This window comes from Notolabrus celidotus, chromosome 13 (genome assembly GCF_009762535.1).
Source record: "Notolabrus celidotus isolate fNotCel1 chromosome 13, fNotCel1.pri, whole genome shotgun sequence".
NCBI classification, from domain to species: Eukaryota; Metazoa; Chordata; class Actinopteri; order Labriformes; family Labridae; genus Notolabrus; species Notolabrus celidotus.
In genome coordinates, this window is record NC_048284.1 from 15,092,385 (window position 1) to 15,118,834 (window position 26,450).

At 41.1% G+C, this 26,450-nt stretch overlaps 3 protein-coding genes across 6 annotated transcripts in view; 2 read left to right on the forward strand and 1 right to left on the reverse strand.

Moving 5' to 3' along the window:
• Positions 1–669: 669 nt before the first annotated feature.
• LOC117824257 (histidine triad nucleotide-binding protein 3-like) lies at positions 670–3,010 on the forward strand. Its single transcript, XM_034699704.1, has 5 exons — positions 670–842; positions 1,845–1,962; positions 2,126–2,195; positions 2,352–2,478; positions 2,569–3,010. The coding sequence occupies exons 1-5, from the start codon at positions 750–752 to the stop codon at positions 2,689–2,691; spliced, it is 531 nt and encodes a 176-aa protein (XP_034555595.1). The 5' UTR covers positions 670–749; the 3' UTR covers positions 2,692–3,010.
• A 2,223-nt stretch (positions 3,011–5,233) lies between these two features.
• LOC117823689 (histidine triad nucleotide-binding protein 3-like) lies at positions 5,234–9,712 on the forward strand. The gene is made up of 5 exons (XM_034698917.1): positions 5,234–5,449; positions 5,528–5,645; positions 8,808–8,877; positions 8,964–9,090; positions 9,261–9,712. Exons 1-5 carry the CDS (start codon positions 5,363–5,365, stop codon positions 9,306–9,308), a joined length of 450 nt encoding a protein of 149 aa, XP_034554808.1. The 5' UTR covers positions 5,234–5,362; the 3' UTR covers positions 9,309–9,712.
• A 2,884-nt stretch (positions 9,713–12,596) lies between these two features.
• ppp1r13bb (protein phosphatase 1, regulatory subunit 13Bb) overlaps positions 12,597–26,450 on the reverse strand; it is a 41,600-nt gene continuing 27,746 nt past the window's right edge. The window contains exons 7-18 of one of the 4 annotated variants that reach the window (XM_034698828.1): positions 26,265–26,439; positions 25,880–26,079; positions 25,602–25,766; positions 25,166–25,358; positions 20,193–20,317; positions 19,574–20,027; positions 18,593–19,374; positions 18,368–18,505; positions 18,141–18,274; positions 17,400–17,566; positions 17,087–17,286; positions 12,597–15,349 (exon numbers count right to left, since the gene is read on the reverse strand). In XM_034698828.1, the coding sequence (XP_034554719.1) occupies positions 15,308–15,349; positions 17,087–17,286; positions 17,400–17,566; positions 18,141–18,274; positions 18,368–18,505; positions 18,593–19,374; positions 19,574–20,027; positions 20,193–20,317; positions 25,166–25,358; positions 25,602–25,766; positions 25,880–26,079; positions 26,265–26,439 (2,775 nt within the window). In that variant the 3' untranslated portion in view covers positions 12,597–15,307. Of the gene's footprint in view, positions 15,350–17,086; positions 17,287–17,399; positions 17,567–18,140; positions 18,275–18,367; positions 18,506–18,592; positions 19,375–19,573; positions 20,028–20,192; positions 20,318–25,165; positions 25,359–25,601; positions 25,767–25,879; positions 26,080–26,264; positions 26,443–26,450 lie in introns of all 4 variants that reach the window. The other 3 variants (XM_034698830.1, XM_034698829.1, XM_034698827.1) reach the window with 3 other exon arrangements.

Consider the following 26,450-nt stretch of genomic DNA (forward strand, 5'->3'; position numbering starts at 1 on the left):
TCAGGAAGGAGATTACGCAGTCTCTGGGCCAGAACCAGCAGACTGAGGGACAGTTTTATCCACCTTTACCTTTTTCATTATTATAATCGATCTGTTCTTTTGCTGTAAACATTACACACTCTGTGTCAGGTGAAAGGGTAACCTGTGTGTTTGGTGTGTTTGCAGCAGGTTTCAGTCCTTAAAGAATATAATCTTCAGACCCACTATGAGACTCCTCATGGCAAAAAATACAACAGCTGTTTTTGTAGAAAGATAGTTCATTAAATGCGAACATTTTCAGAATGTACTTGTACTTTTTTGCACTAAAACAAAGGGAAACATTTGGATTTTTCATTATTTATAGGTTATTATGTTATGATTTTGATGCTCCGGCCCACATCAGATCAACTTGGGCTGTTTATGGCCCCTTAACTGAAATGAGTTTGACGCCCCTGGTGTAGATGTTGTGCTGCATTTATTGAACAGTTCAAATGACGAACAAGCTGATACCTGTTAAGCAACTTCCAGCCAAATCCTTTAAATGTAATGGCATGTGTTCAAAATGTTAAAAAAAAGCATTACCCCTTAATTACAGTAGGTGGTTACTGTAGAGCGTGCATTTATAATGGCATGGAGTGATCAGTCTTCACGTATATAGACGATCTTTGGGACATTTACCGGCAGTGACTTCACTTCTTGGAAACAACATAGATTGTATAAAATAGGGAAACAGTGGGAAGACACACAGGTTGTTGAAAACTTTAAAACACATGGCGAGGAACAAGCCAGAGGAAATAGTTGAAACTTGTATTTTCTGCCTGATCGCCCACGGTAAAGATGAAGAAGCTGAAGTCATGAAGAAGGTAACACCCTTTAAACTAAACTGTGGCTTTAACAGGGATCAGGAAGGAGAATACATCTGTTTACTTCTGGTTTTGTGATACTTCCTTAGTTGGATAAACTAAAGGAGTCTACTTATACTTATCACTTAAGAAAAAAATACTTTAAAAAAAAAATGCTTTCATTTTATCTATCCTGATTATTTGAAATATTATTTAATACCTTTAACTTCAAGTTACTCATGAAGAAGTTCAGATTGTTTTCTTTTGACAGTACCATGTGCAGCCAAGGCAGTTGGTAAAAAAGCTTTTATGTTTCAGGAGCCTTCCGACTGGAATAATTAACCTTTAAATATTCGTTCTATATTTTCTTTTCCCTTATTTAAAAATTATTTGTTTTCTCATCTCTAAACAAACTGTTTATGTTTCCAGTGAAGCCCTCACTGTTCCTCTTCCTCCTTTACTTATTTATTCATTTATTTTTTATGATTGTTATGATTATTATTATTATTATTATTATTATTATTATTATTATTATTATTATTATTATGTGCGTGTTTAATCAATGCTCCTTTAGTTTATTTAATTTTGTTTTATTTTTCTCTTGTCGATTTTACCTTGTTTAAGGTTGTACCAACCCCTGTTTTGTTGTTGTTGTTGTTGTTGTCTAACTGTGTTTTTTGTTCGTTTGTTTGTTTTTGTTTTGAAGGATTCATGTTTCTTGTATATTTTGTAGTGTACTGTTTTCTATTTGTCATTGTCTGTCTGGGACCCCCTCTAAAACGAGATGGCACATCTCAAGGTGTTTATCCCAATAGATACATTTCTTCAAATAAATAAATCACTTATAATCTGGATGTTTTTCAAAGTAGACCTACTGTACATTAAAAATGTGTACACTTAGCATGGCATTAAACATAACAAGACACCATTGTGACATATTTATTACACATCAGTTCAAATACATGCTGACTTCACTGTCCTAAAATGTGTGTGTTAATTTGGACTCTCTTTCCCCTCCATCAGAACAAAGAGCTGGTGTGTTTCAGAGACATTGACCCTGCAGCTCCTCACCATTACCTGGTTATACCCAAACAGCACATAAACAGCTGTCACTCTCTTCACAAGGGACACATTGGCCTCGGTCAGTTAAAGTGGATCAGTACAAATTGATATTAGTATGTGTGTTGTAAATACGGTTTAATAACGTCATATTTAGGCCCCCTCGTGATGCCTGGATGTGGAAGGATTTTTAAAGTTATCCTCTCAGGTGTACACAGAGGAATAATGCTTCATGTCTCCCACAGTTAAACGTATGGCTGAGATGGGGAAAGAGGTCCTACAAGATCAAGGGTTCACTGATGCAAAGGACATAAGGTAGGAAAACACTTGTTAGAAAATAATATCGTACCGGTATCGGATGGTTTACTTGATAGAAACAGTGGGTACAAAATATTGATGGACGTCCCTTGGATGCACTGTGTTTTGTTTATCAATGTGCATAATATAGCATTTCTGTGTTTTCCTCCACAGAATGGGGTTCCACCAACCTCCATACACGTCAGTGAATCACCTCCACCTCCATGTGCTCGCACCCGCTAACCAAATCTCAATGTACTATGAGTATAAATTCATTCCAGAGACCGACAATTTTCTCACTGTAAGTTATGAAAATAAAAAATGTCCTTTTATGTGATACATCTACAAACTTTCTATCTTTTAGTCTAAATTACTTTTCTTGTCTCTGCAGGACGAGTATCTCACTAAGTTTCTAAAAAACTGTAGTTCCACCAGTCAGTCGTCTGGGATGCTGTGTTGTCTTTTTGGGCTAGAAACTCAAGACAAAAAGCAGGAGAGAAACAAACCTACCTGAGGAGACTGAACTGGGAGGAGCCATGTGTAGAGGAAGCTGTGTGTAAGAGTGGAATGTACGAAGCAGGAACTGACGACTATTAACTGTGATGTGAAAAAATGATTCGGCACATATGTAAACTGTGGATGAATTGAGCGTTTGTGTTCATTAATGTATAGACAGTTTAAGAATTGATTTATATTGTTATGGAAACTGATGGTTCCTTATACAAACTGACATTGACTGACACATGAATGGTGATCTTGTAACAAGGTGACAATTTGTCTGATACCAGGCTAATTAAAATATATTTATGAAGATTAAATTATCTTTCCCAGAATGAGTCGTGTGTTTTTATCTTCATTATTACAGCCTGTCCTGGACAAGAGGAAGACAGGTATCATTCTGATTTCTGTCCATTAGATATAAAGCTGGAGCCAGCAGGCAGTTAGCTAGGCTCATCACTGAGACAAGCACCTGCTATCACATTTTAATGTCAATGCTTATATCCTTAACTCTGTTTAAATACCTTGGTACACAAACAGTAAGTATTTTGAAGCTTAATAAACGTCTCATTGGTTTTTGAGAGAAGTCACGTTGACCACAATCCTTGAACTAGGCTTTAAACTTTCTTTTAAGGCAGACACCCTCTCTACCTTTAAGAGTAGGCTTCAAACATTCCTTTTTTGATGAAGCTTATAGTTAGGTCTGGCTCAGGCTTGGAGCAGCTCTTAGTTATGCTGCTATAGGCTTAGACTGCCAGTGGGATCCTGTCTTTCCCTCAGTCTCTCCTCTGTCTGCCTGTCACTTACTTTAACTCTTCCTGTCCTACTAAAGTTACTAACCATAGACCTTTCTGGAGTCCCTGAGCTCCCTTGTCCCGTAGGTTCCTCTGAGTTGCTGTCATAGACGGCCTGCTGCTGTGGATGTGCCAGACTCAATCTGTTACAACTACTACTATCTGTCTCACCACTATCATCTCTCTCTCTCTCTTCACCTCTCTCTATCTCTCTTTCAAACCTTAACAATGTCTCAGCAGATGTCTGTCTAACATGAGTCTGGTTCTGCTCGAGGTTTCTGCCTGTTAAAGCTGCTGTTGGTAGTCGTGACATAAACATCAGTTTGGAGAGAGATTCTGAATGTCAACATTTCCCCTGCCCACCAGATTTCCCCCTACTTCTCGTGCTTATTCTATGCCGGCTTCCCAGTCAATCAGGACAACCTAGTAGGGGCTGCCACTCGACAAATCAGGACAGAGGGTCGAAGAGTAGCTCTGATTGGTTTGTGGTAACAGGAACGAAGGGGAATAATAACATTGCTTGATACAAAGGCATTGATAAAAACAGAGATTTGGCCAAAATCTCAAATTACTTTAATTACTGATGAGTACTGATTAGTATTATGACTTTTTTTCCAAACCCAGCAGAAAAAAAGAGGGTTTTTTAGCCCCATTCCTACCAGTTGCATCTTTAAAGGGAGTTTGTCCTTGCTGCTGTTTGTTAATAATATAACATTACCAGGAACTTTAGACATTTACGCCCCCTGTTGGCAAAGCGGTGAGTCATCTTTCTCTGTTATCTTATCCTGTACAAAGGTAGTATTTTCCATTTTCTTTGCAAGAAAAGAAATAAATATTTTGGGGCTTTTTTAATATATATGTTATTCCATGTAACAACAACAAGATATAAAGAGATAGGCTCACACCCAGACCATATACTAATCTGGTTTGTTTTTAATCACGCAGTTCCAGTAGAGATGTGATGTTTGTGGACGAGTCGGTCTTTTGAACAGCTCTTTTAAGTGAACCGATTCGCAGTTGCGAGCCATTCAGTTTGGAGCCGTTTTTATATGCAGATTGCCCACGCTGCCTTCATGTGTCTCCTGCGTGCCCCATGAGTTTTTTGTTCACACTTATTGTCTACACTTTGTTATTGTTTACATTGTTTTGATGTGGATTTGAGTCAAGGAGCTGAGCTCCTGTTTGTAAAGTAGTTCAGGTGTAGAAACACCAGGTGGGATAGTAACAATGTTGCATTCACATTTTTATGATGTCCTCATTTTTATTCTAGTTGTATTTATATATTTATATACATATATATTTATTCTTATTTATTATTTTGTATTTTTTCTTTATTGTTAAAATGTTCTTGTGTGTAAATTTTACAGTAAAGTTGTTTTGCATGGAAGTTATCTGTAGCCTGCGTAGTTTTTATAGTACCACAAAGTTTTTTAGGTGAGGGAAAATTCAAAATAGTGATCTCACTGTCGAAGCATGGGGATATGGCACCATCTTGAGGAATGTTTACAATGCCAAATGAAATTATAATCAATATTTCAGAATAATTCCCACCAATAGAGTATATATATTGGTGGGATGTGTAAGTTTGAATTATTATGATCCAAATCTTATCTTATAACTTCTACCAGTGATTGTTTCCTTGATAAAAACGAGTTACCCCTGGTTGACTTCTAGAAAATAAATAAATATAACAATGAGCCAAAGAGCCAGACTATTGAACGGCTATTTGAAAGGAACGGCTCCTCAACATCCGGTTCCCTTCAAAGAGCCACAAATCCCATCTCGAAGTTCCAGTAAATGACTCCCCTCCACGAACACGCCCAGACATGTTAGATGTCCGGCTCCACCTCACAGTGACGACCTCATACTGGACCCACAAGGTTCAAAACACAGATGGAGACTCAGGACTCCTCTGGGAGCGAGGACTGTCCTTTCTGCGAAATAGTGAACGCCACTGTTGACACGGAAGTCCTGCTCAGCGTAAGTACCGATTGTTAAAGCGACATCACCTGGGTGATAAATCGAGCTTGTTCCTTTCATTTGTCTGTGACATTACAGGATGAGAAGCTGCTCTGTTTCCGTGACACTACACCTGGAGCCACACATCATTACCTCGTTATTCCCAGGACACATATCGACTACTGCAAAGCTCTCAAAGCGGACGACATTCCTCTAGGTGAGGGACTTTAACCACGACATGTGTTCTGTTTCTAAGTTTTACAGGAAGAAATCACTTCTGTTTTAATTCATTGAGTCAGCTGTCCTTGATTGATTATTGGAAAAAGTCACGTTGTGGGAGGACACAACCAAGTCAATAACCTATGCTGGAATAAACTGAACACTATTTGACATCAGTACAGAAAAAAACACTGCTCCATTTATAACACATTAAAGCTCCTGTGAGGTGTTTTAGCTGTTTATGAAACATACTGAAATTCATATTGATGCCTCTTTATTAGCTATAAAAGAAAATAAGACCATCATGATAAAGATCAGACATTTCAGTGTAATTGTTTTTAACACCTGAAACTGTTGCCACAGGGTAGGTGTTTACAGAAACAGCTTTTTTATTAATTTTCCAATTCAAATATTATTCATAATTAATACATTTGACTGTTTAAGATGAGGCTTAATAGTCTGCTGTTTTAATTATTTTTAACTCTTCAATTTGTATTATCTAACTCCTAATTTGTATTTATATTTTTAGTTATTTTATTTATCTTAGACTTTTATCTTTACCTTTTTTATGACTAACTAGTTATCAAATCAAATCAAGCCTTATTGTCATTTTGTTCATACCACTTTAAAAACAAAACGAAAGAGTGTTTCCAGGAGATCATTTTGTAAAATATAGTAATAAAGATATATGGCAATATAAATAAAGTATAAAAATATATATTAAAACATATGTTAAAACACAGCATTCATCCACACTCATTCATCAAAAAGTTTAAGTGCAGTGGGCAGTGTAATAAATAAGTATACAGCAGTGTATTAATGGTCATTTATGTTTTATTCACTTATTTCTTAACTATTTCCCTTTGTTGTTCAATTACATACATTTTATTGCAATCGGTGTGCATTATTCTCCACTTCTAAATCCTTTTCTATTTTATGTTTAGTCATTATAAACTAGATTTTTTTTTTCAATCGCTGTAAAGCACTGAATTGCATTTGATTTGAATGAAAGGTGCTCTATAAATAAAGCTTATTTGATTCAGACTTAATAACAATAATAATAATAACACATTTTATTTAAAAGAGCCTTTCTCAACGCTCAAGGTCACTTTACTGAAAGATTAAAACACAATAAATAAAACAACACAATAAAATAAATAAAAAACACAACTAGAGTAAACGACAAGCAGAGTAACACCAAGTTCAAATGAAGCAGAGAAATTAGACAGAGAATGCGGATTTGAACAGATGGGTTTTGAGTTTTGATTTGAAAAGGGGTAGTGAGTCAGAGTTTTCGAATGTCTGGTGGGAGTAAGTTCCAGGGTTTGGGAGCAGAGCGACTGAAAGCTCTTCTCCCCATGGTGCTGAGACAGGCAGAGGGCACAGAGAAGTGGAGGGAGGAGGACGACCTGAGGGAGCAAGAGGGGGAACAATATTCTCCACACACATACAGAAGTACATCAACAAAGAGAAAAGAGGTACCACTTTGTCCACAAGGGGGCACCAAAACAGACAACAAAAGTTTCTTACAGGAGCTTTAATATTTTTTATGATAAAATGTACATTTTTCAAAATCAATAAATTATTCAGTTTTGATTGGTACAGTGCCATATCAAAATACAGGTTTTCAGACGACAAGGAGGAGGATTAGACCAGGGGTTCTCAAACTTTTTAGTCCACAACCCCTAAACAGTCCCAAAGACTTGTGACCCCCATTGTACTGAGGTGGTTAAGTGTTGCCCACAGCTGCGAACAAGAACTAGCAGGCCAATCCAAAAACCTTCATATTTCCATGTTTTTTAATAAAGGCTGGAAGCAGAAAAATCCTCTGGTCATGGGGCAACAAATTAAAGAAGAAAATGTATGAGGTTTTCTATTTGCAAGGTTTTATCTCAAATTCAGTGAGATTTTTTTTGCAGATATTTTTACAACAGTGCAATTTTTTTTAAATAGACCCCACATTAATTCACCAATATGTAAGTGTTTGGCATCAGCGGTGAAGAAAACTTTGTCTTATCAGGGAGAAAATACAGATCAGAACCAGACTCATTGATGAGTAGCCATTAGTGATGTGTCGGTCGCGAACGATCCAGCTCTAAGAGCCGGCTCATTGAAGTGAACGACGGGAGCCGGCTCCGAACTGGGAGCCGTTTTTCAAAAAATTCTCGTCTTTTTCTGTTAAAGCCTCATGTGATTGGTCAAGACATATGGTGGCATCTTGACCAATCACGTGTCTACATTGAGCAGAATGGGGAGGGGAGGGGTGACAGACACACAGCACAGTGAGCACACCAACAGGAGGGAGACGAGAGGGAGAACGCGCACGACAGAGAGAGAACGCACTAGAAAGGTGAGAAAACGAGTGACTGCAGGAAACAGTAAACTTTAGACACATTGAAACGACATAGACTCTTATAAGGCATAGTGTAGACTGTGTAAGGTGAAAGTGTCATCAATCAGGGTCCACAAAAAACCTGCAAAGGCACATTAGAACTGTCTGTGAAGGTTCTCACTCATCCAGGTCATAGTATTAGAACTGTTTATCCATCAGTGCAATAAGTGAAGAATAAAGACAGTGAAGGGAACCTGCTGTTCATGAAGGTGTTTCAAAGTTTATAAATAATGTACATGCAATTAGAGATTGGACCTTGTTGTCCAATTGTGATGGGTCTTGTTTTTGTACTTCATAATACATTTTTATAGAACTCTGCTCCGTGTTGAATATATAAATAAAGCCTAATGAATAATAAACATTTGATATAATTTATGTTTTTAAATGAGTTACTCATTTAACATATAATTTTGCATTATTTTAGGTCATACATTAATTTAAACATGAAAAAATCTGAGGAGCCACTCAGGAGCCGAAAGAGCCGGCTCTTTGTAGTGAGCCGATCCAAAAGAACCGGCTCTCTAAAAAGAGACGGAATTCCCATCACTATTAGCCATGTGCCACGGCCAGATAAGAGTCATGGGTGATAGTGTTGAATTAGCTGCATCAGAATAAGTCTTGTATTCTATTTTGTACATTTTAAAGGATCCAAATAACTGCAGATTTAAAGCAGCTTTAAGATGTTTGTTGTTTCAGAGTTAATGCTAGTAGAAAAACTTGAGTCTCGCTGTACTTTTCTTACTGATGGGAACGTGTTTCTTTTAACAGTGGAGAGGATGGTTCAAATGGGACGGCAAGTACTGGAGAAGAATAAAGTCAGCTGCCTTGATGATGTGAGGTACAGTGAGTCCAGTTCCTCCGATGCTTCTCCTCTGAAGTCTTAATTGAGTCATTTTCACTACTTTTGTGTTTTAACGATTTCAGGATGGGGTTTCATATACCTCCCTTCTCGTCCGTCCCCCACCTTCACCTCCACGTTTTGGCTCCTGCCAGTAAGATGGAACCAAAGTCACAGCTTCGCTACGGACCACTGTCACACTGGTTCATCACGGTGAGTGGGACTGGGTGGGCTGCAGAAAATAAATAGTTGAACTCCAATTTTAGCAGCGAAATGAGCTTTTTATACCAGTGCTTTATTTTATTACCATTTCAAACTTTGATATTGTTGAACCTCAATAATGTTATTGTAGTTTCTAAATCCTTTTTTCTGCTATGTTGCAGGTAGATAAAGTGCTGACTCAGCTGAAAACTCGCGGCAGGGTCAAATGATGAGTTTCCCCTCCAAAAAGTGGGAAAGAATGTTGTTTTTATTTAACCTGGATTCACCAAATGTCATGTTGTGTAGCTGAGTCATGAATGAGAAGAGAATGACATTTTTTTTGCACAAGCTTTTGAATTTAAGAAAGCTTTAAGGAAGCTTTAAAACGAATGAAACGCACAGTATATATTGATACTGTTTGATCATATTTAAGAAAGAATACACTTTATAGAATATTTTCTGTCAGGATAATTGCACTGTTGATTGTTCAGAAGGTGTAGATGAAGTAGATCAAATTAAACTGCTGCTGTTATCACTCTTGAGATATCTGATGCACTGGGGTACAAACTGTCATTAAATATTTATACAAACATGTGTATGATACAATAAAAGATCTTAATAAGCTCAAAATACATCAGGTCCTTGGTATTTCTCTATTTACCTTCCCATTTACAGGCAACAATATATCCTAATGTATGTTTTGTTTTTCTGCCAGTAGAAGTAGTATTGCACTAAAATGCCTCACTAGAGCTCTGCTTTTGGCCCATGACAGCATGAAGTCTCTTTCTCTAGCATGTTGTAAAAAGTCCCTAAAACAGTACTAAAACCAGAAATGGTGTGTCAGGACACATCCCTTACTTAGTCAAGAAACAGAGAATTGTTTCAAAGAATAACTCCCCACAATAATATTGCGAATTCACCAGAAAGTGAGGATGCCATAAAGTCCTAAAGACCATAATAAAGTGTGAGAAAAGTCCCCGCTTTGCTAGGAAAACAAGAAAGTATGTGTCCGACATGTGCCAACCATTGTTTGCATATAGAATGGACAACGTGCCCTTATTTTTGCCTATTGTGAAATGTGAAGCCATAAAAACGCCTTCATAGGTGCTGATGTCACACTCTTTCCACCAACCAAAACACATTTAACTTACTGATATGACATCCAAGATCCCTCAGGTGGGTACAATCCACAGCAGAACAGATTCATGTGTTGATTTAAAACAGACAGTGGCTTTTGTGTCCGTTATGTTTTCTCTCCCCACTCCTCCTCTGCTCTGCTAGAACGCTGCAGGAGCCTGCATTTGTCAGCAAAGCTATCAATCAATCACCTTATTAAAATCAAATAACTGGGCATGAGCTTAGCCTAAAGGTTGAGTTGCGTGCCCATGTAGTGGGTGGACCGGGTACGAATCCAGCCTGCGGCCTCACATGCGGCATGACACTCCCCCACTCCCTCCCAGTTCCTGACACTATTCACTGTCCTCTCCTCTATAAAAATAAAATAAATGTGTAAAAGCCCATAAAAAAAAAAAATAATCGAATAACTAATTCAAAGTTAAATGCACTATGAGGAGTTTTTCACCAGCTGAGAAACAGACTGAAACCAACACTGATGCCTCTTTATGACCTTCGAAAGCAAACAAAACTGTAAACAACAGCATTGATACCTTCTCTGTTGTCATTTTTAATGCCTTAAACCATTCAATGGGGGTAGGTGTCAGACCACATGATTGACATTTGGCTTTAGAAACACCCTTTTTTGGCTGTTTTCATGGCAAATTATCACATTGAGTGATAAATCTGGCTGTTAAAAGACAGCAGGGTGAGGTTTTTGTTAAAAACACTACTTTTGAATGTACAGAACAAGAGATAAGAGGTATCACTTTGTCCACAATGGGGCGCCAAAATTGATATAAATCAAAAGTTCCTCACAGCAGCTTTAACTTGTCTGAAAAATAAAACTTGAATAAAAAACAGCAAAATAATAAACAACTATAACGACAGAAACGTTAAGAGAAATGTATTTGACGTGTATTTTAATTTTATAATTTGAGCCATGTTGCATCTGTTAGCAAGAGGGAGGCGGGAGCATATGACCTATACTGCAGCCCGTCACTAGTGGGAGCCCTAAATCTTTCGGCTTCAGTGAACACTTCATTATAATATACAGTCTATCTAAAAACTGAAAACATATTTATTTTCTCAAGTGTCTGAATGATATGATGACTGATGTGACTGGTTGCATGTGCAGCAACACTTGCTGTTTGTTTGATTGCTGCGTCTGATGTATGTTGGGTGTATCTATAGGTGCATTTCGACCAAGAGTTCCAGGGTCTTTTAGCCCCCAGAACTACTTTCCCTGGAACTAAAAGGTTCCTGTGCCCCCAGCGTTGTCTGCATTTCAACTGTGGGCTGAAGTCCCGGGTAGATTGTGCAAATCAGGCCAGTGACGTATGGAGAAAAACATTTCTATTAAATAATATTTTGAAATCTTAATAAAAAACTAAACTAGTATGCATTCCCAGGGACTCCCTCTGTGTTTCAACAACTGTGTAAACTCCACAAACATCGTTATGTTCAACTAGCCAACTGTCCCTCTCTACTTTCAAAAGACAGCTAAAGACCCAGCTCTTTAGGAAGCGCTATGCACTTAGCTAGACTGTTCTCCACTGTTGTCCCCAGTGGCAGATCGTGTCTTCCAGCTCCAGTTGACTCGCACTGTCCTGCTCTACTCTGGGAATCTGTGTTCAGCTCTTGAGTGACCCAGCACTTGGTACTTTGGTATTTTGCATTGCCTTTACACTGCTTGGCAGTACCTGCACCCAAATGGACTTGAAGCACTTTTTTACCCGTACTGATCTTGTTTCCTCTTGTCTAGAGTTTTGCTTGTGTTGTTCTTGTTCTCGTATGTACATCGCTTTGGATAAAAGCGTCTGCTAAATGACATTGTAACATTGTAACATTGTAACCAGAAGTCCCAAGACCTTTGAAAAGTACTACCCCCAAAGCAGGGGCTTTTCAGGGGGGAGATACCCCTATACCAAATTTAGACCCTGGTTCCTCCGGTTGAAACACACGTAGTTCAGGGGTAGTCCCTAGTTCCAGGGTAAAGTTTCTGCAGTCGAAATACGCCTTATTATTGTTTTTTTCTATGTTTTTATTTATCTATTTCTTTTTAATTTTTTTATGTTTGTAATTCTCCATGTAAAGCACATTGAGTTTACATGTAATGAAATGTGCTTTATCAATAAAATTGCTTTTGCTATGGTCCCAACTTGGTCATTGGTGAAAATAATATACTGTATGAAAAGATACATGACATGAAAGCTGCCTTAAAGTGAAGCGAAAGGGTGTGGAGCTCCCTCTGGTGACTGGCTGCAGCATAGGTCATACAGCCAGATGTTAACTGACAACCATTGCATTTTTTAAACATGTGCTTTGGAAAGCAGAAAGAGAACAATAGTCTTCACAATACTTTTACAAATACTCAGTGATTTGAATTAGAACACTGAAAGTGATTATTCATGCCAGAGCTTCTGTTTTATTGTTCACATTTACAGAATTGAATTTGTGAATACAGCGTTTATACAGAAAGCGCACTTGTCCAGACAGCAAACAGACATAAACCATCTCCTCACTATGTACAGGTTAAGCCATGATAAAGCCTTGGCCACAAGCACACTCAGCATAACACTCAGTCACTCAGGGTTCAGAATAAGATAAGGGTCTCTAGATGTTAAACAATGTGACAGATAACACATGTATCAGTGTTTCTGGGATGGTGTATACCTGAAAAGGGGGGGGCAGCCGAGGGAAGAAAACAGGACATAACCAGGATTGTCTGAAGCGAATCGGAACAGTTGCATTTCAGACTGTCTCTTCATATTTGAATTAAACATGCTAATGGCTTTCTTTTTGAATGTTTGGACAGTTTCTGCTTGGTTGAATGCTCAAATGAAGTGGTATTGAGTGAAACTAGACATATGATCACTGGTTTACCAGTGTGAGCAGCACCATGTTGGTCCTGAGATTACAGGTTCGGGTGAAAAGAACTTCAACGTCTGATGACCTGAAACCTACTCTGGAGCTAACAGGGAAAAAAACAAAAGGTTATTAAAGATGTTAGTTTCCTTTAATATGTTGCAGTTCATCACTTTATGTAGATACTGCTTGCAGGTCTTCTGGTTGTGAAGCTTAATACTAACAAAAAAAAATCATGAACAGTTACATCAGAAAAATAATATAGTAAGGTTAATATAAATTAAAATATATTATACATGTTGAAAAAAAGACATCATAAAGAACGTAGAAAAACTGAACGCACCATAAAGAACTGACATCTTTCTGTTTTTGTGTGGAGGTGATTTTTCCAGCTACTGTGGAATAAAAATAAAATAAAACAACTGTTTTCTAATTATCACTTATTGAAATTCTTAGGGTAAGAGATGTTAACCTTTGGGCACTCTCTACAGATGTTGGAAATAACACGCTATTTGAATTTGGCAACTTTGTTTTTTGGTAAAGCAAAAATACTGCCGGTTAAACATTTCCACGACTGTATCCTGTGGAAACTGCAGCGTAAGAGATGTTCATTTCGGGAATAATCAGAGCAGCAGACATAGTTTCAACAGCAGAGAGAAAACTTGACTGTCTGAAGCTTTACTTAAAAATATAGTAGGAGGTTAAAGATGATCACATGGTAAATCTGCAACCAGATTCTGAACAGTCGACTGGTTTTAGGAACAAATCTTGCAGCTATATTCTCAATCTGTATTCCTCTCTACTTAAACATGTTGGATTTGTTGCCTGTGCTCCGTGTAGTTAATACTGAGGACTTTCTGTCTTCCTGATATTAATTTTCTGCTACATTGGAATCCTTAGGACTTCAGACCAGCTCTGGAGACTTGTTAGTCCCTATTGATAACAGCTCATCAATTGGTTTTCCACATCCTTAACAGTAGTGCAAGCCACTGGGAGTGTTAAAAATCTTCAGTGTTAATTCGATATTCCTCTTTGGTGGTTAGACTACAAGCGTTATCAAGCAGAGCAGATCTTTTTCTTGCATTAGTGGATCAAATTGGCTTAATACATTTTATACAATAATGGGCTGTGTCCACTTTGGCGTTTTTTTGTGCTGGGAGCGCCACGACATCAATCTCAAAGTGCTTCTCACCAGTGTTTACTGTTAATACGATATGAAAGATGTCCCGCGGCATGTCCGCCTCCCTAAGTAGTGATGTAAGGTCTGTTTTAAAATGCTCTGTGTCCTTCACTTTGCTTTAATTCGATGGCATTTCAACAAGAAACTGTAAAAACGATTGATAGAAATCGTGTCATAGCATTAGTAGCAGCTCTAAACTTGGAAATTGAACAAAAAACAAGTGTGATAACTTTTCTCTTTCGTGTACGGACCTTCCTCATTGTTGTTGACAAAGTTGCTATCAGAAGTCCCGCCCCTTCTTGATTCTGATTGGTCCGTGATCAAGAAGTCAGCATGGAGTTCCAAAAGTTGAACCGTTTCTACGCTGAGGACAGCGAGCACTAGAAATGTGAATCACCTTTGGTTTTTGAATAGAAAATAGGCTCTGCTAGCGCAAAAAAAACGGCGTTGGTGGACACGGCACCTAACTGTTAGAACATTTGACTGAGAGAAATCAACATATTCTCACCCTCTGAGAGGATTGTATTAGTCACAGTATAGTGACATGTGAACCAGTGCCAACAAAGAACTCGTTAGAAGGATCACTGAAGAAGTGTGAACACTGAAAGAAATGCTGAGTCAAAGGTTAGTGTTTTATTCTTCAAGTTGAAGTCTGATACAGAGCTCACACTTAAACGGGGGTCAAAATAAACGTGGGACAATGATAGAGCAAGAAGTTAAAAGGAGTGTGAGTCAGAGGAAGGGCATCAAGATGGAGAGTAGTTAAAGAGGTTTTTCGCTTTTGGAGTGCTTATTTTTGCTTGTGTGTGTTTGTGTGTGTGTGTGTGTGTGTGTGTGTGTGTGTGTGTGTGTGTGTGTGTGTGTGTGTGTCTACATGTGTGGAGATGTTAATATGTGTGTCAAGACTTCAGTGCTTCAGAGAAAAGGATTGTGTGAGAAGCACAGGGAAAGGGAAGGGGGGGGGGAGTTATGGCCATGGGGAGAAGATCGAGCACCAGGCTCTTTTGTTCTCAGCTCTTCATTTTGTCACTAGTCCAGCTGTTAGCCAGAGGCCAGCCGAGTGACACACTACGCCAGGGAGCGCTGGCGAGGCTTGATCCTTGGATACAGCTGAAAGAAGAAAAAAAAGAGAAGAGGAGAATTATAAAGGATGTCAAATTTAACACAAGTATATTTTTCAGGACCTCTAAATCTTTGTTAATTTCAAGTGTGGTCTCTGTAGTCATTTCATGGGCATCAATCATTGTGCAGCACTGGGACGCTTCCTGTCAACAGTGCACAGGTCAGAACTGATAAACATAAAGGTGACATTGCTGTCTCTCCTCAGCTCTCTAACTGTCTCCAAAAATACACCAATGTAAACTATTTGTCTTTATTAGATACTAAAATAACCTAAAAGGCAGCATTTTGAGTCACCAATGTATAAACTGTGACAGAAGGCGGAGCAGAGACACACACAGCAGGCAGGAGGAAGTGCGACATCAGCAGAAAACAAACCAACAATATTCGGCAGCTTACTGCAGATTCGTGTGGAAGTGTGGACATGTGTTCTTTATTATTATTATTATTATTATTATTATTATTTATTAATCAATCAATCTTTATTTATATAGCGCCATATCACAAAAAAATATTATCTCAAGACGCTTTACAAACAGAACAGATCATACTCTATATTGTATTATTAACAAACACCCAAGAGCGGTAACAATTGTGAACTTCCTGAGTGAATGGTCTGGTTCTGTGGTCCCCCTGACTCCTGCTATGTGCCTACTTGGGGATAGATCCCAAATACCAACTATATCGAAAAGAACATTTTCTGTTATTCATGGTGGGCCTGGTTAAGGCTTCAAGAGTTACTCTAAGACATTGGAAAACAGCTGTGTCTCCTAATCTGAGGGAATGGATGGATGCAACGGTAGAGACGGCGTCCTATGAGTCTATGCTCTGCAGACTGAAGGGCAACATAGAGGACAGAATATTCAAAAACTGATAAAATCACTGGAACCAGAGATTAAATGCATTATTCTTTTATTTAATGGACTGGATTTCTTCTATTTGGATTTCTTTTTATAAGTGATACATTTGTTTTGATTGTCTAATCTCATTTTTTGTATAACATGTCAGAGTATGTCCACACCAAAACAAGACTCAGTCTTTGAAAACACCCTGTACTTGTTTATATGTTTCTTAAAAATTCAATAAAACATTTAAACGAAAAAACAAAAAACAAAGACCCAACATAAAGACAGGATAAGATCCAGTCCCCTCTTACAGACAGGACAGGAGTCTGATCTCATCTTATTCCACCATGAGCAGAGCACTTTGCAGCATTTAGCAAATTACAGCAGCAAGGACAAACTTCCTTTAACAGGCAGAAACCTCGAAGAGAACCAGACTCATGTTAGACAGCCATCTGCCTTGACTGCCTTTAGAGTGTAACTGCTATGAAACATCTTCTACTTTTCAGATTGGAATTTTTTTTTCTAAACTGGCCCGCTCTTTATTAAATCTGTTAAATCTGCTCTCTCTCTCTCTCTCTCTCTCTCTCTCTCTCTCTCTCTCTCTCTCTCTCTCTCTCTCTCTCTCTCTCTCTCTCTCTCTCTCTCTCTCTCTCTCTCTCTCTCTCTCTCTCTCTCTCTCTCTCTCTCTCTCCCTCTCCCTCTCCCTCTCCCTCCTTCATTAGCTAACAGCAGCTTCAAGTTGAAAATATGAGTACAAATCTTTTTTCTTAAAATTTGGAGCTTTTTGATACAATTGAAAGTAAAAATAACAGAGATTGTATTGTTTTAAAGTAAGTGGTACTGAAAAGTATCTAAGTATCTGTAAATTGTAATAAGTAGTTACCCCCAGCAGGTTACGGGGCACATAGCCCTCGCTGTCCTCCAGTCGTGCCCACCACCATTCTGTTTCGCTGTCGTCCTGCCGTCGCAGAATAGTGATGGCGTCCCCCTCGCTGAAGGGTAACTCGTCTTGATTCTGAGCTTTGTAGTCCCACAGAGCATACACTGTGCCTTTGTTCATCACGCCCAACTTCTCCTGGACGCCTACGCAACAGAATCCAGAACAGAAAACCATAAGCCAAATTGCTTCTTAGTACAAAGGCCTTTGGGGAAGTTTAAGATCCCAGTTTGTACCAGCCACACTGACTGCTTCTCACCGTATAGAAACTGGGAACACTGGATGTAGCCTTCTTCCATTTCCTCGCATTTATCTGCAGCAGTCTCCACATCGCTAATGGTGCTTGCGAAGATGGCGGCCCCTGACTCAACCAGCAACTTGCAGAGATGAACACTGTTGCATGAGGCGGCACAATGAAGCGGGGTCCTGTGCGAGAGTGAACAAAATCAGGAAAACAATACACAACAGTTAAAGGAAGACAGCAGATCATGTTGAATCAAATGGCTCGTTTCCACCAAGCGGCCTGGTATGGATCAGTACAGTTTGGTACGGGTCGGATCGGTAACGCCTGATCCTGTTTGTGTTTCCACAGCCAACCGTACTCTACTTGGTGGGCGGCGTGTAAGCCGGATGCCGATAGCCGCGTCAGCTACGTAATAGCGTGATGTCATGGCAGCGCGACACAGTGTACCCTGCTAATAAATGCAACGAAGAAGAAAAACGCGAGGAAAGTCTGCAGCTCCGCGGTCGACCATGGAACGCTGTTTCTTGACGCCATTTTCCAAACAAAAAAAGTTATCTTCCCGAAGTCCACTGGAGATTTAAACATGGCGGGGTTATGTGTTGTTCTTTAGTAAAGATTCTTTCGACCAATCAACGGACTGCAGTGTTTCTAGCTCCAACATCTGGGGTCGGATCGGTATGTCTGGCCGCTTGGTGGAAACGGGGCTAAAGTGAATGACACTAATTTAACATTTTTGTGATCATCTTCCAGACTCACCATCCGTCACTATCTGCAGCATTGACATTCACGCCAAAGTCCAGCAGGAACTTGACTATGTGGTGATGTCCTGCACACACGGCATTGTGCAGCGGGGTAATGCCCTCGTCATTTGGAGTGCTAGGGTTCTCCACCTGAGGAAAAAAAAGACCCAGATGAAAAGATGAGCGCCTGTCCAACATGATAACAAAGAATCATCTTAGCGTTGGCATGGAGTCAAACTGTACCTCATAGATGATCCTCTGAACCAGGTCAAACTCTCCCTCCAAGGAGGCATCAAGCAGGAGGGCCAGAGGGTTGAACTTCACCCTGAAACTGTGGCCGGTGCGCTCAGAGTTTGGCTTCTTCAGGTTTGTGCGTTTCTCCTGTAATGATAAAGAGGGAGCATTAGATAGAACTGAATAAACAAACTCTTGAATGCAATAATAAGTGTCTGTATGTGCGCCCATCACCAGGTGTTGTGAGGCTGATGTGCCGCTCTCTTCTGGAGTTGTGACCTCTGGCACCGGGCTGGGAAGTAATGCCTCGGAGCTCCCCATATTGTTGTTGTTGTCATCCTCAGGTGCCTCTGCTTCATCGGGATCTTCCATCCCTTCCTGGGGCGAGGGTGGCGGCTCATTGTCGTTGGCGTCAGTTGAAGGAGTCTGAGCGTCAGAGCCTAGCTCGTCCTCCCCTGGAGGTGGTGGTAACGGCGTGTCAGAGGGGAGATTGCCATTGTCTGTATCAGCCACGGAGTCTCCGCCCACATAACCAGGAGGGTGAGTGGGCTGATAAAACGGCGTTCCGTTCCCTGCACCGTTACCTCCTGAGCCACTGACTCCATTTCCTTCGATGCCTCCTGCGAGTGTGTTGAATCTCTGGTAAAGAAGTTTCTGGATGTTGGGTCCGCTGGGGCCCTCTGGCTCTGTGATGGAGCTGCGCTTCTTGAGCGGTCTGGGAGCGTTGGCCAGCTTTTTGCGGAGCACCTCGAGGTCAGCGTCACTTTGGTAGCGCAGTGGGGAGTGCACCATGGGCGTAAGCTTAGTAGGACTGAGGGGCCGGGGGATGTTCTCTACACTGGGAGGAGGCGCCAAGGGCTCCGGATGCTGGAAGAACTCGTGATCATCAAACTCTCCGTCCAAAGTGTCCTCGCCACAGGGTGGGCCTTGGAGCAGCGGGAAGGCGCCTCCTGCCTGGGCGAAAGGCAGGGGCGAGGGGGGTGTGGAGCTGGGGGGGAGGACAGGTTTCCCATATACTAGAGACAAAAAGACAGGGATGTAGTCGTTTGGTAGTTGGTACAGTTGGAGGGAAAAAGAGACAATGCACAGTACATTACACAGTTGTGATTAAAATAATTCAAGATTGAACAATCATAATAACCCATTCTATTTATTTAGAGTAATTTAAAAGAAGCCCTCACATACTGGACCTATGTCTTCAAACTCAACACTTACATGCTTTGAGTGCAGGCTTGAGTGGCTGGCTCTTTGGCGCTGCCTGCTGGAGATACATGTGATAGATGGAGCTGGAGTTCATGGTCGGTGGGCCCTTTCGGGGCGACTGAGGCCGTGAGCCTCTGTCTGGGATGAAGGGGCGCACTGCCACAGCTGGCGGAGGATCCAGTCGCTCACTTAGACCGGGTGGGAATAGCGGTAAATTAGGCTGGAAGGTGGGGCTAGGTGGCACTGAGATTCTCTGCTGGATCTGCTGAGAGGATGAGCCCGTTGAAGGCGGGATACGGGGCCAAGCGGGAGCCGGCGGGTTCGGGAGCGGACGAGGGACAGGTGGCACATCCTTGCGGCGCTCCAAGGAGCTGGCTGAGTGTGCAGAAGTGAGGTGGGAGCCGTAAGGGGGCGGCTGAGGCTTGGATAAGGCAGGGGAGGACACGGCCAATTTGGGGTCTAGCACCTGCGATAAATCACATCAAAAACATTCACCTTTAGGAACTGGATCCTGCCAGGAGAAATATGACTTCGGTGGGTTTAATCTGAACTCACCTAAGTCACACACTCACATTAAATTAGTAGATCAATGGTTCTAAATGGAAAGTGTATTTACAGAAAGAGAACTCACCTTTTCTGCACCTTGAGTAACGGGGGAGCCTGAGGGAGGGCTCTTATCACTCCCTGAGTCTCGTCTTTCAGGAGGCTTTAAAGATGTGCTGGTTTTTCCTACAGTAGGCCAGCCAGTATCATTAGCTGTGGTACCAAAAAGGGCAAAGTGAGTGTGTTGCAAAGGAGAAAGGAGAGCCACAGATGGAGGTGGTATGGAAAGTCTGTTTCACAAGTCAGGGAAACAACAAAGCATGTCCACCAGAGCTAGGTCTAAAAGGTAACAGCTTGTCATTTTTCACATTTGTAATGTCACTTTGTGTAGTTAGCCCATAGACTGTATATGGAAATGTACCCCATAAGTGTTCACTGACTGTGAAGCCAAAAAATGTAGCACTCCCCCTGCTGACTGGATGGAGTATGATCCATGTTAACAGAGGGTAGAGGCTGATATTTTTTCGGGAATCCCACAGATGCGGGATGGGAGTCAAATTTGCTATTAATCCGGTGATTGGGACGGTACAGGCTAAAAAGTTAAAGGGCGCAGACAGGAGCGGGAAGGTCTCGAGGGACTGTTTTTAAAGTCTCACTTGTGACAGCAAGAAGTTGTCTTGGTTTATTGTGTGTAAACTCTAAACATTAGCTCACATTGGACACACCTGCACCACCAGGTAATGTGGGAATCTCTCCTGCTCTCCAGTTTAGATTGGAATTTCTCCTTTTTTTCCTCCAGTGCATTAAATCTCCTTTCCTCTGTAAACTCCAGCTTATAAAGGTGTCCACGTGTGTCCGCAGTAAACGGCATGCCATTGTCTCAGACAGATTCGCTCATTGTTAAGTTTAGTTGTATTTTTGTCACTATGAAGCTGCAGACCTGAACAGCTGATCAGTGTGCTGCAGGCAGAGGAGCACATCAGTGTTTGAAAGTGAAAGTGCTGAATGAAATCACAAGTGGAGTGCTCGGGTCTTTTCCAAAACTCAGGTACAGTATGTGAAATGGTAATGCCTTTATGCACTTTTGTTCGTTGAGGTATGTATTGCCTAAAGAATAAAAGAAGAAGACAAAAAAAAGGGAGCGGTACAGGAGCGGGAGTCATTCTGGATGGGAGCGAGATGGGAGTGGGAGTCATTTTACCGGGATTGGGACTGGACAAGATTTTTTTCTGTGGGAGTGGGATGGGACAAGAGTGAAAATCCACTCCGTGTCACTCTAACAGAGGGATCAGGGGCCAGACTATAAAATGAAAATACGTTATAGTTAGTTCTTGTCACGCTGAATCATGTCCAAGTGTTTATTATTTCTGAGAAGTTAAGTTTCAATCTGTTATTTAATTTGAAAAAGAGTGAATGTGACATCATGATTGACAGCTCTGTTGACCTACGCAGGCTCCTGCAGTGTTCTGTACCAGATTAGCAGAGCAGAGGAGGAAAAGGGAGAGACAGTAGCGCAGTATGTCAGCACTCATGGAGGCAGGTTTCTGGCTTTAAAACTCACAATGGGCGGAAATGAAGTGACGCTGTCCGTTCTATATACAGTCAATGGGTGAGTCACACAGAGTGGAATAGCAGTGCTGGTGTTTAAAGGCCATGATTCTGTGTAACATTGTACACACACAGAATGTATTGCTGTACCATTTTGACCTAGGATTGGTATCAAATGGAAGGTTCAGGACTTTGAGGGGAAAAATCCTATTAACCATAAAAGTAAAATACATTTAGACACAGTTTTTGGACGCTGAAACATCAAACCAATTACCTAAAAATCCCTTCCTTGGTGGTACAGCTTTTACAGAGTAGTAAAAAGCAGCTTGTACCATTCAAATACACAAATCAAAAAAGACTTTGAGCAAAATTTCAATGAGCATTTCTTTAGAGTGCTCTTAAAATAGACTTTACAAGTCTTCAAATTCATTCTGTTGGAAATCAATCGGGTTAAAAAGCATCAATCACATCCAAACATTTTTTCTTCCTTTACAAGGAGTTTTCTGACTTTTTTTCTTTCAGTTTCATTTATCATAAACACAGCAGACTATACTGAAGTGTTTGAAGATGTGCTGTTGATCAATAGGACAAAAATCCTGAGCCTTCATGTCACAGCAGTGATGGCAATGAATGAATCTGCATTAGTAGTCCTCTACGGCAGGGGTTCCCAAAGTGGGGGTCCATGCCCCCCTGGGGGGTCGCAAGACACAAATAGGGGGTCGTGAGATGTCTTCCAGAATGATTTTTTATTATTATTTATCTAAAAATATTTATTATTTATTTTTGTTTATTTACCTTGTTTTCTCATGTTTATCTTCCCTTTTGTTTGAACTGTTAATTAATATTATTTCTTTATTATTAGTATTATTATTTTTGTTTTTATTTTTATTTTTTTCTTCTCTTTGTTGGTTTTGTGTTACTAATATATAATTTGTTAACTTGTGGTGGACAAAGAAATACAAAAAAAAATGTAATAAAAAAGTTGAATGACATAAGTGATCTAAAAATAGTAAATTTTACCCATTATAGTAAAACATATCAACAGAAATAGTAGCTAAACTTGATATAAAACCTTGAAAATGTAATGAGTTTTCTGCCTTTCTTTGTTGCCAGATGACTCCTAAGTTTAGGGTTAGTGAACAGTTAATTATCAAAAGCATCAGTAGCAGTAGGTTAATTCACAAAGGCACAGGAAACACAGCCACATGCTCAAATAGGAAGTGTAATTTTCTGCAGACCAGCTAAATGAAGCCACATTAAATCACTTTGAGGGACAGTGGGGGTCGCAAGTCTTTGGCATCTATATTTTGGGGGTCACAGGCTGAAAAGTTTGGGAACCCCTGATCTACGGTGTAATTCCTTTGCAATGGGTAAATAGTATCTAAACTGCTGTTTAGTAAAAGAGGTAAGAAATGCCACTAATTTCACAACTGTTTGATCTCAGGACTTAATAGAGCGGTAATGAAATAAACAGTGCGTGCACCTTTTGACAGCGAGGATAGGGTGAGAAGAAAAGAAAGAGAGGTAGAAACGGACAACACAACAAAACAAAAGTAACAGCTGTGGTATCATTCTACGCAAGTTTGTTTGGATCAGTGATGATTAATAAATCTGCAGTGTGGTGATCAACTTGTTACAGACCCAAAAAAGTCACAGAAGCACGCTATGACATTTCCAGTTTTGAGTAACCTTACATTTTTTATAAATATAGAGTTGATGTTAATGCAGCTTACTTAACCAAGATAAGTCTAAGCCAGGACAAGTAAGCTCTCACTGTAGAGGAAACAGCTTTGTATGGATCTTCACAGTACATGTTTATTTGCTCATGCATGTTAATAGTTCAAATGAACCCTCACAGCCTGGTTTGTTGTGAGAACAGTGTGTGAAGGGTAAAGTAAGACAGGCCTAAGATGTTATGAAATTAGAACAAAGCCAAAGTATACTGGACTGTTTCATGTGTAAAAAAAGTATGAGGCACTTCACTCATTGAACCTTCTCAAGTGTATAAACACACACAGGGATCAGCAGTGCTTTCAGATACGGGTAAGAGAGCGACATTCCTGCAGATGGCAGTAAAGAGAGTTTGAAGATGGCTACTCTGACGTCATCAGCCAATCCGTAGAGGAAACACTTGAAATGAAGTGTCAATAAGTGCAAGAAAAAGGCTCAATGCTGTTCTGGCAAGAGAGCGAGTGACATCAGACATAATTGCTTCCATTAGTCAGTGATTGTTTGAGGTAGCCAACAGAGATGCTCAGCTGCTCCTCAGACTCCCCAGCTGGGCCTGTAAGCTTTAATCTGCCAGCGGGAGAGAAATCAGCCTAGTTTTTTTTTGAAGAGTAGAGTGCTAGGAGCTGGAGATGTGACCGGGCAGAGCATGATTTTGTTTTTTTTTAATAGGAGAGAGTGTGCATGCTGATGATACTGTGCTCATATGAGTAGAGAAGGTTCAGGAAGTGCCACCCCTGTGCTATAGAAGCACTGTGCACTCACGGGACGTGCCGTCAGAGCCAGTGGAGGCTCCGGTGCCCGGGTGTGATTCTGGAAGGGACGGGGGTACCGGGTCCACAACGATGTCTAAATCAGACACCTTCCAAGGGCCGGGAGGCTTTCGCACGCCGTCTGCCCCCCCCCCATACACCCACGCCCAGTGAAAACAGAGACATAACAAAGAAAGAACAGTACAGACACATGAGAGAGAAGGAGGAGGGGGAAAGGACGGAGAACACAGGATACATGACACAGGAAGAGAGGAAGGTAAATCTCAGAAATCATGTCCAGGTGGAAGATAAACGGGGAGGGAAGGAAGGAAGGAAGGAAGGAAGAAAGGAAAGGAAGGAAGGAAGGCAGGAAGGAAGGAAGGAAGGAAAGAACGAAGAGGAAGGAAGGAAGGAAGGAAGGAAGGAAGGAAAGAACGAAGGAAAGAACGAACGAACGAACGAACGAACGAACGAACGAACGAACGAACGAACGAACGAACGAACGAACGAACAGTACAGACACATGAGAGAGAAGGAGAAGGGGAAAAGGACGGAGAACACAGGATATGCACGACACAGGAATAGAGGAAGGTTAGAGAGGAAGGGACATCTCAGAAATCATGTCCAGGTGAAGATAAATGGAGAAGGAAGGAAGGAAGGAAGGAAGGAAGGAAGGAAGGAAGGAAGGAAGGAAGGAAGAGTAACAGTTGGGGCCCAGGAGGGAATTCAGTCACAAGCTTTTCATGCAAGATGTGTTAAATGTGTAGCGGTGTGAGACTGCTGCTGCTGGGACTGCAGGTATCCAAGCTGCTCTGTAGCTGAACAGTTCTCATCTGTCTGTCTATTTTGTCTCACTCTGCATGTTTCTCTTTGTTAATGCAGTTAAGTCACGTAATGGGTTCAAATTTCTATCTGAGTCAGCCTCAACATATCACCTGGTATCCACTCTTACAGAGGTGATTCATTTGTTGTATTCACTGTAAACAAACAACAACAAAAAAAAACAGAGACATAGAATTAGGTTTCAACAAACCTGACTTGGTGCGGCCGTGGTTTGCTTGGTTATTGACGCCTAGAGTCTGAGGTTTTAGTGGATCGGGTGGAAGGGTGTACCCTCCCTCCTGTCGGCCACCCACTGGGACCTGAATGTACGGCCCAACAGCTGCAACGCGACCCAGAGTGCCAGGAGCCGGCTGGGGAGACGGAGGCCCGTTGGCTCTGTTCAGCTATAAGAGGAGAAAGCCAGAGAAAGTTTCCCATGTTAAATGTGCCGACAGCGGAAAAACACTTTAGACTGGACTTAACGGGACATAAACAAAACTTTTGTCCACAACATTTCTAGATTTTGGATTACAATGAACATCTGCCGTGTCTGGACTGATGCAGCCTTGAGACGGGAGACTTCTGTCTGAAGCATTTGAACAAAAACAGTCTGAAGGAGGAGATGTTTTAAGCGCTCTTAGTCTTACAGGAAGGTTCTCTTTTTGACGTGCCTCAGCTTTTTTCTTGTAGAGGCGGTCCCGCAGCTCACTTATGCGCTTGTCCATCAGCGTCACTTCCATGTTGCGCTTGTTAAGGAGCTCCTTCTGTTGCTGCAGCTTGCTGTTCTGCTCCTGGTTCAACTTGTTCCGGATCTGTAGGGGATAAACGCCAAATTAGACACACGGATACAACTGTAACCGTAGAGAGGGGGAAACAAAGAGTCTCTTTAAGCATTCACAACACGTTGCACATATTTCTGTAGTACCTGTAGCTCCTGGTAGAGTTTGCGGAGCTCCAGGGCTGCAGCGCCGGTGACTTGGCCGCCTAGGGTAGTCTGAATGCCGTTGAGTTTTCCCCTCCGCAGGTCTTCCAGCTGCAGACTGAGCTGCTCCACCCTCAGCACTGCAGACTGCAGCTCAGCCTGCTTCTCTTGGAACAGGCCGCTAACTTGCTCAATCTCTGCCGCTGGATGAAAGAAATGAAGAAATCCCATCAGCTCATTCATTATCTACATGCAGGGGGACTTCTTTAAAAGCACAAATCTGCTACATGAAACATTTATTCTGCCTTCCTGATCTCAAGGTATGATAGAGGCGTTCTTTTCCCTGTCTCAAGAAATAAAAACATTTGAGTGGATAAACTTTACATACACAGGTTGCCATTGATGACCTTGCTGTAGTCCACCTGGCCTCTCATCGCCCTGATCTTCTTGAGTTTTGCCTCCTGGCTGTCCACGCGCTCCTTCAGCCTCTGCAGCTTCTCGCTCTCTGAGACGGTTTGGTGCTGACGCCGCTCTTGCTGCTTCAGGTAACGCAAACGTTGCTCCTTCAGTGATT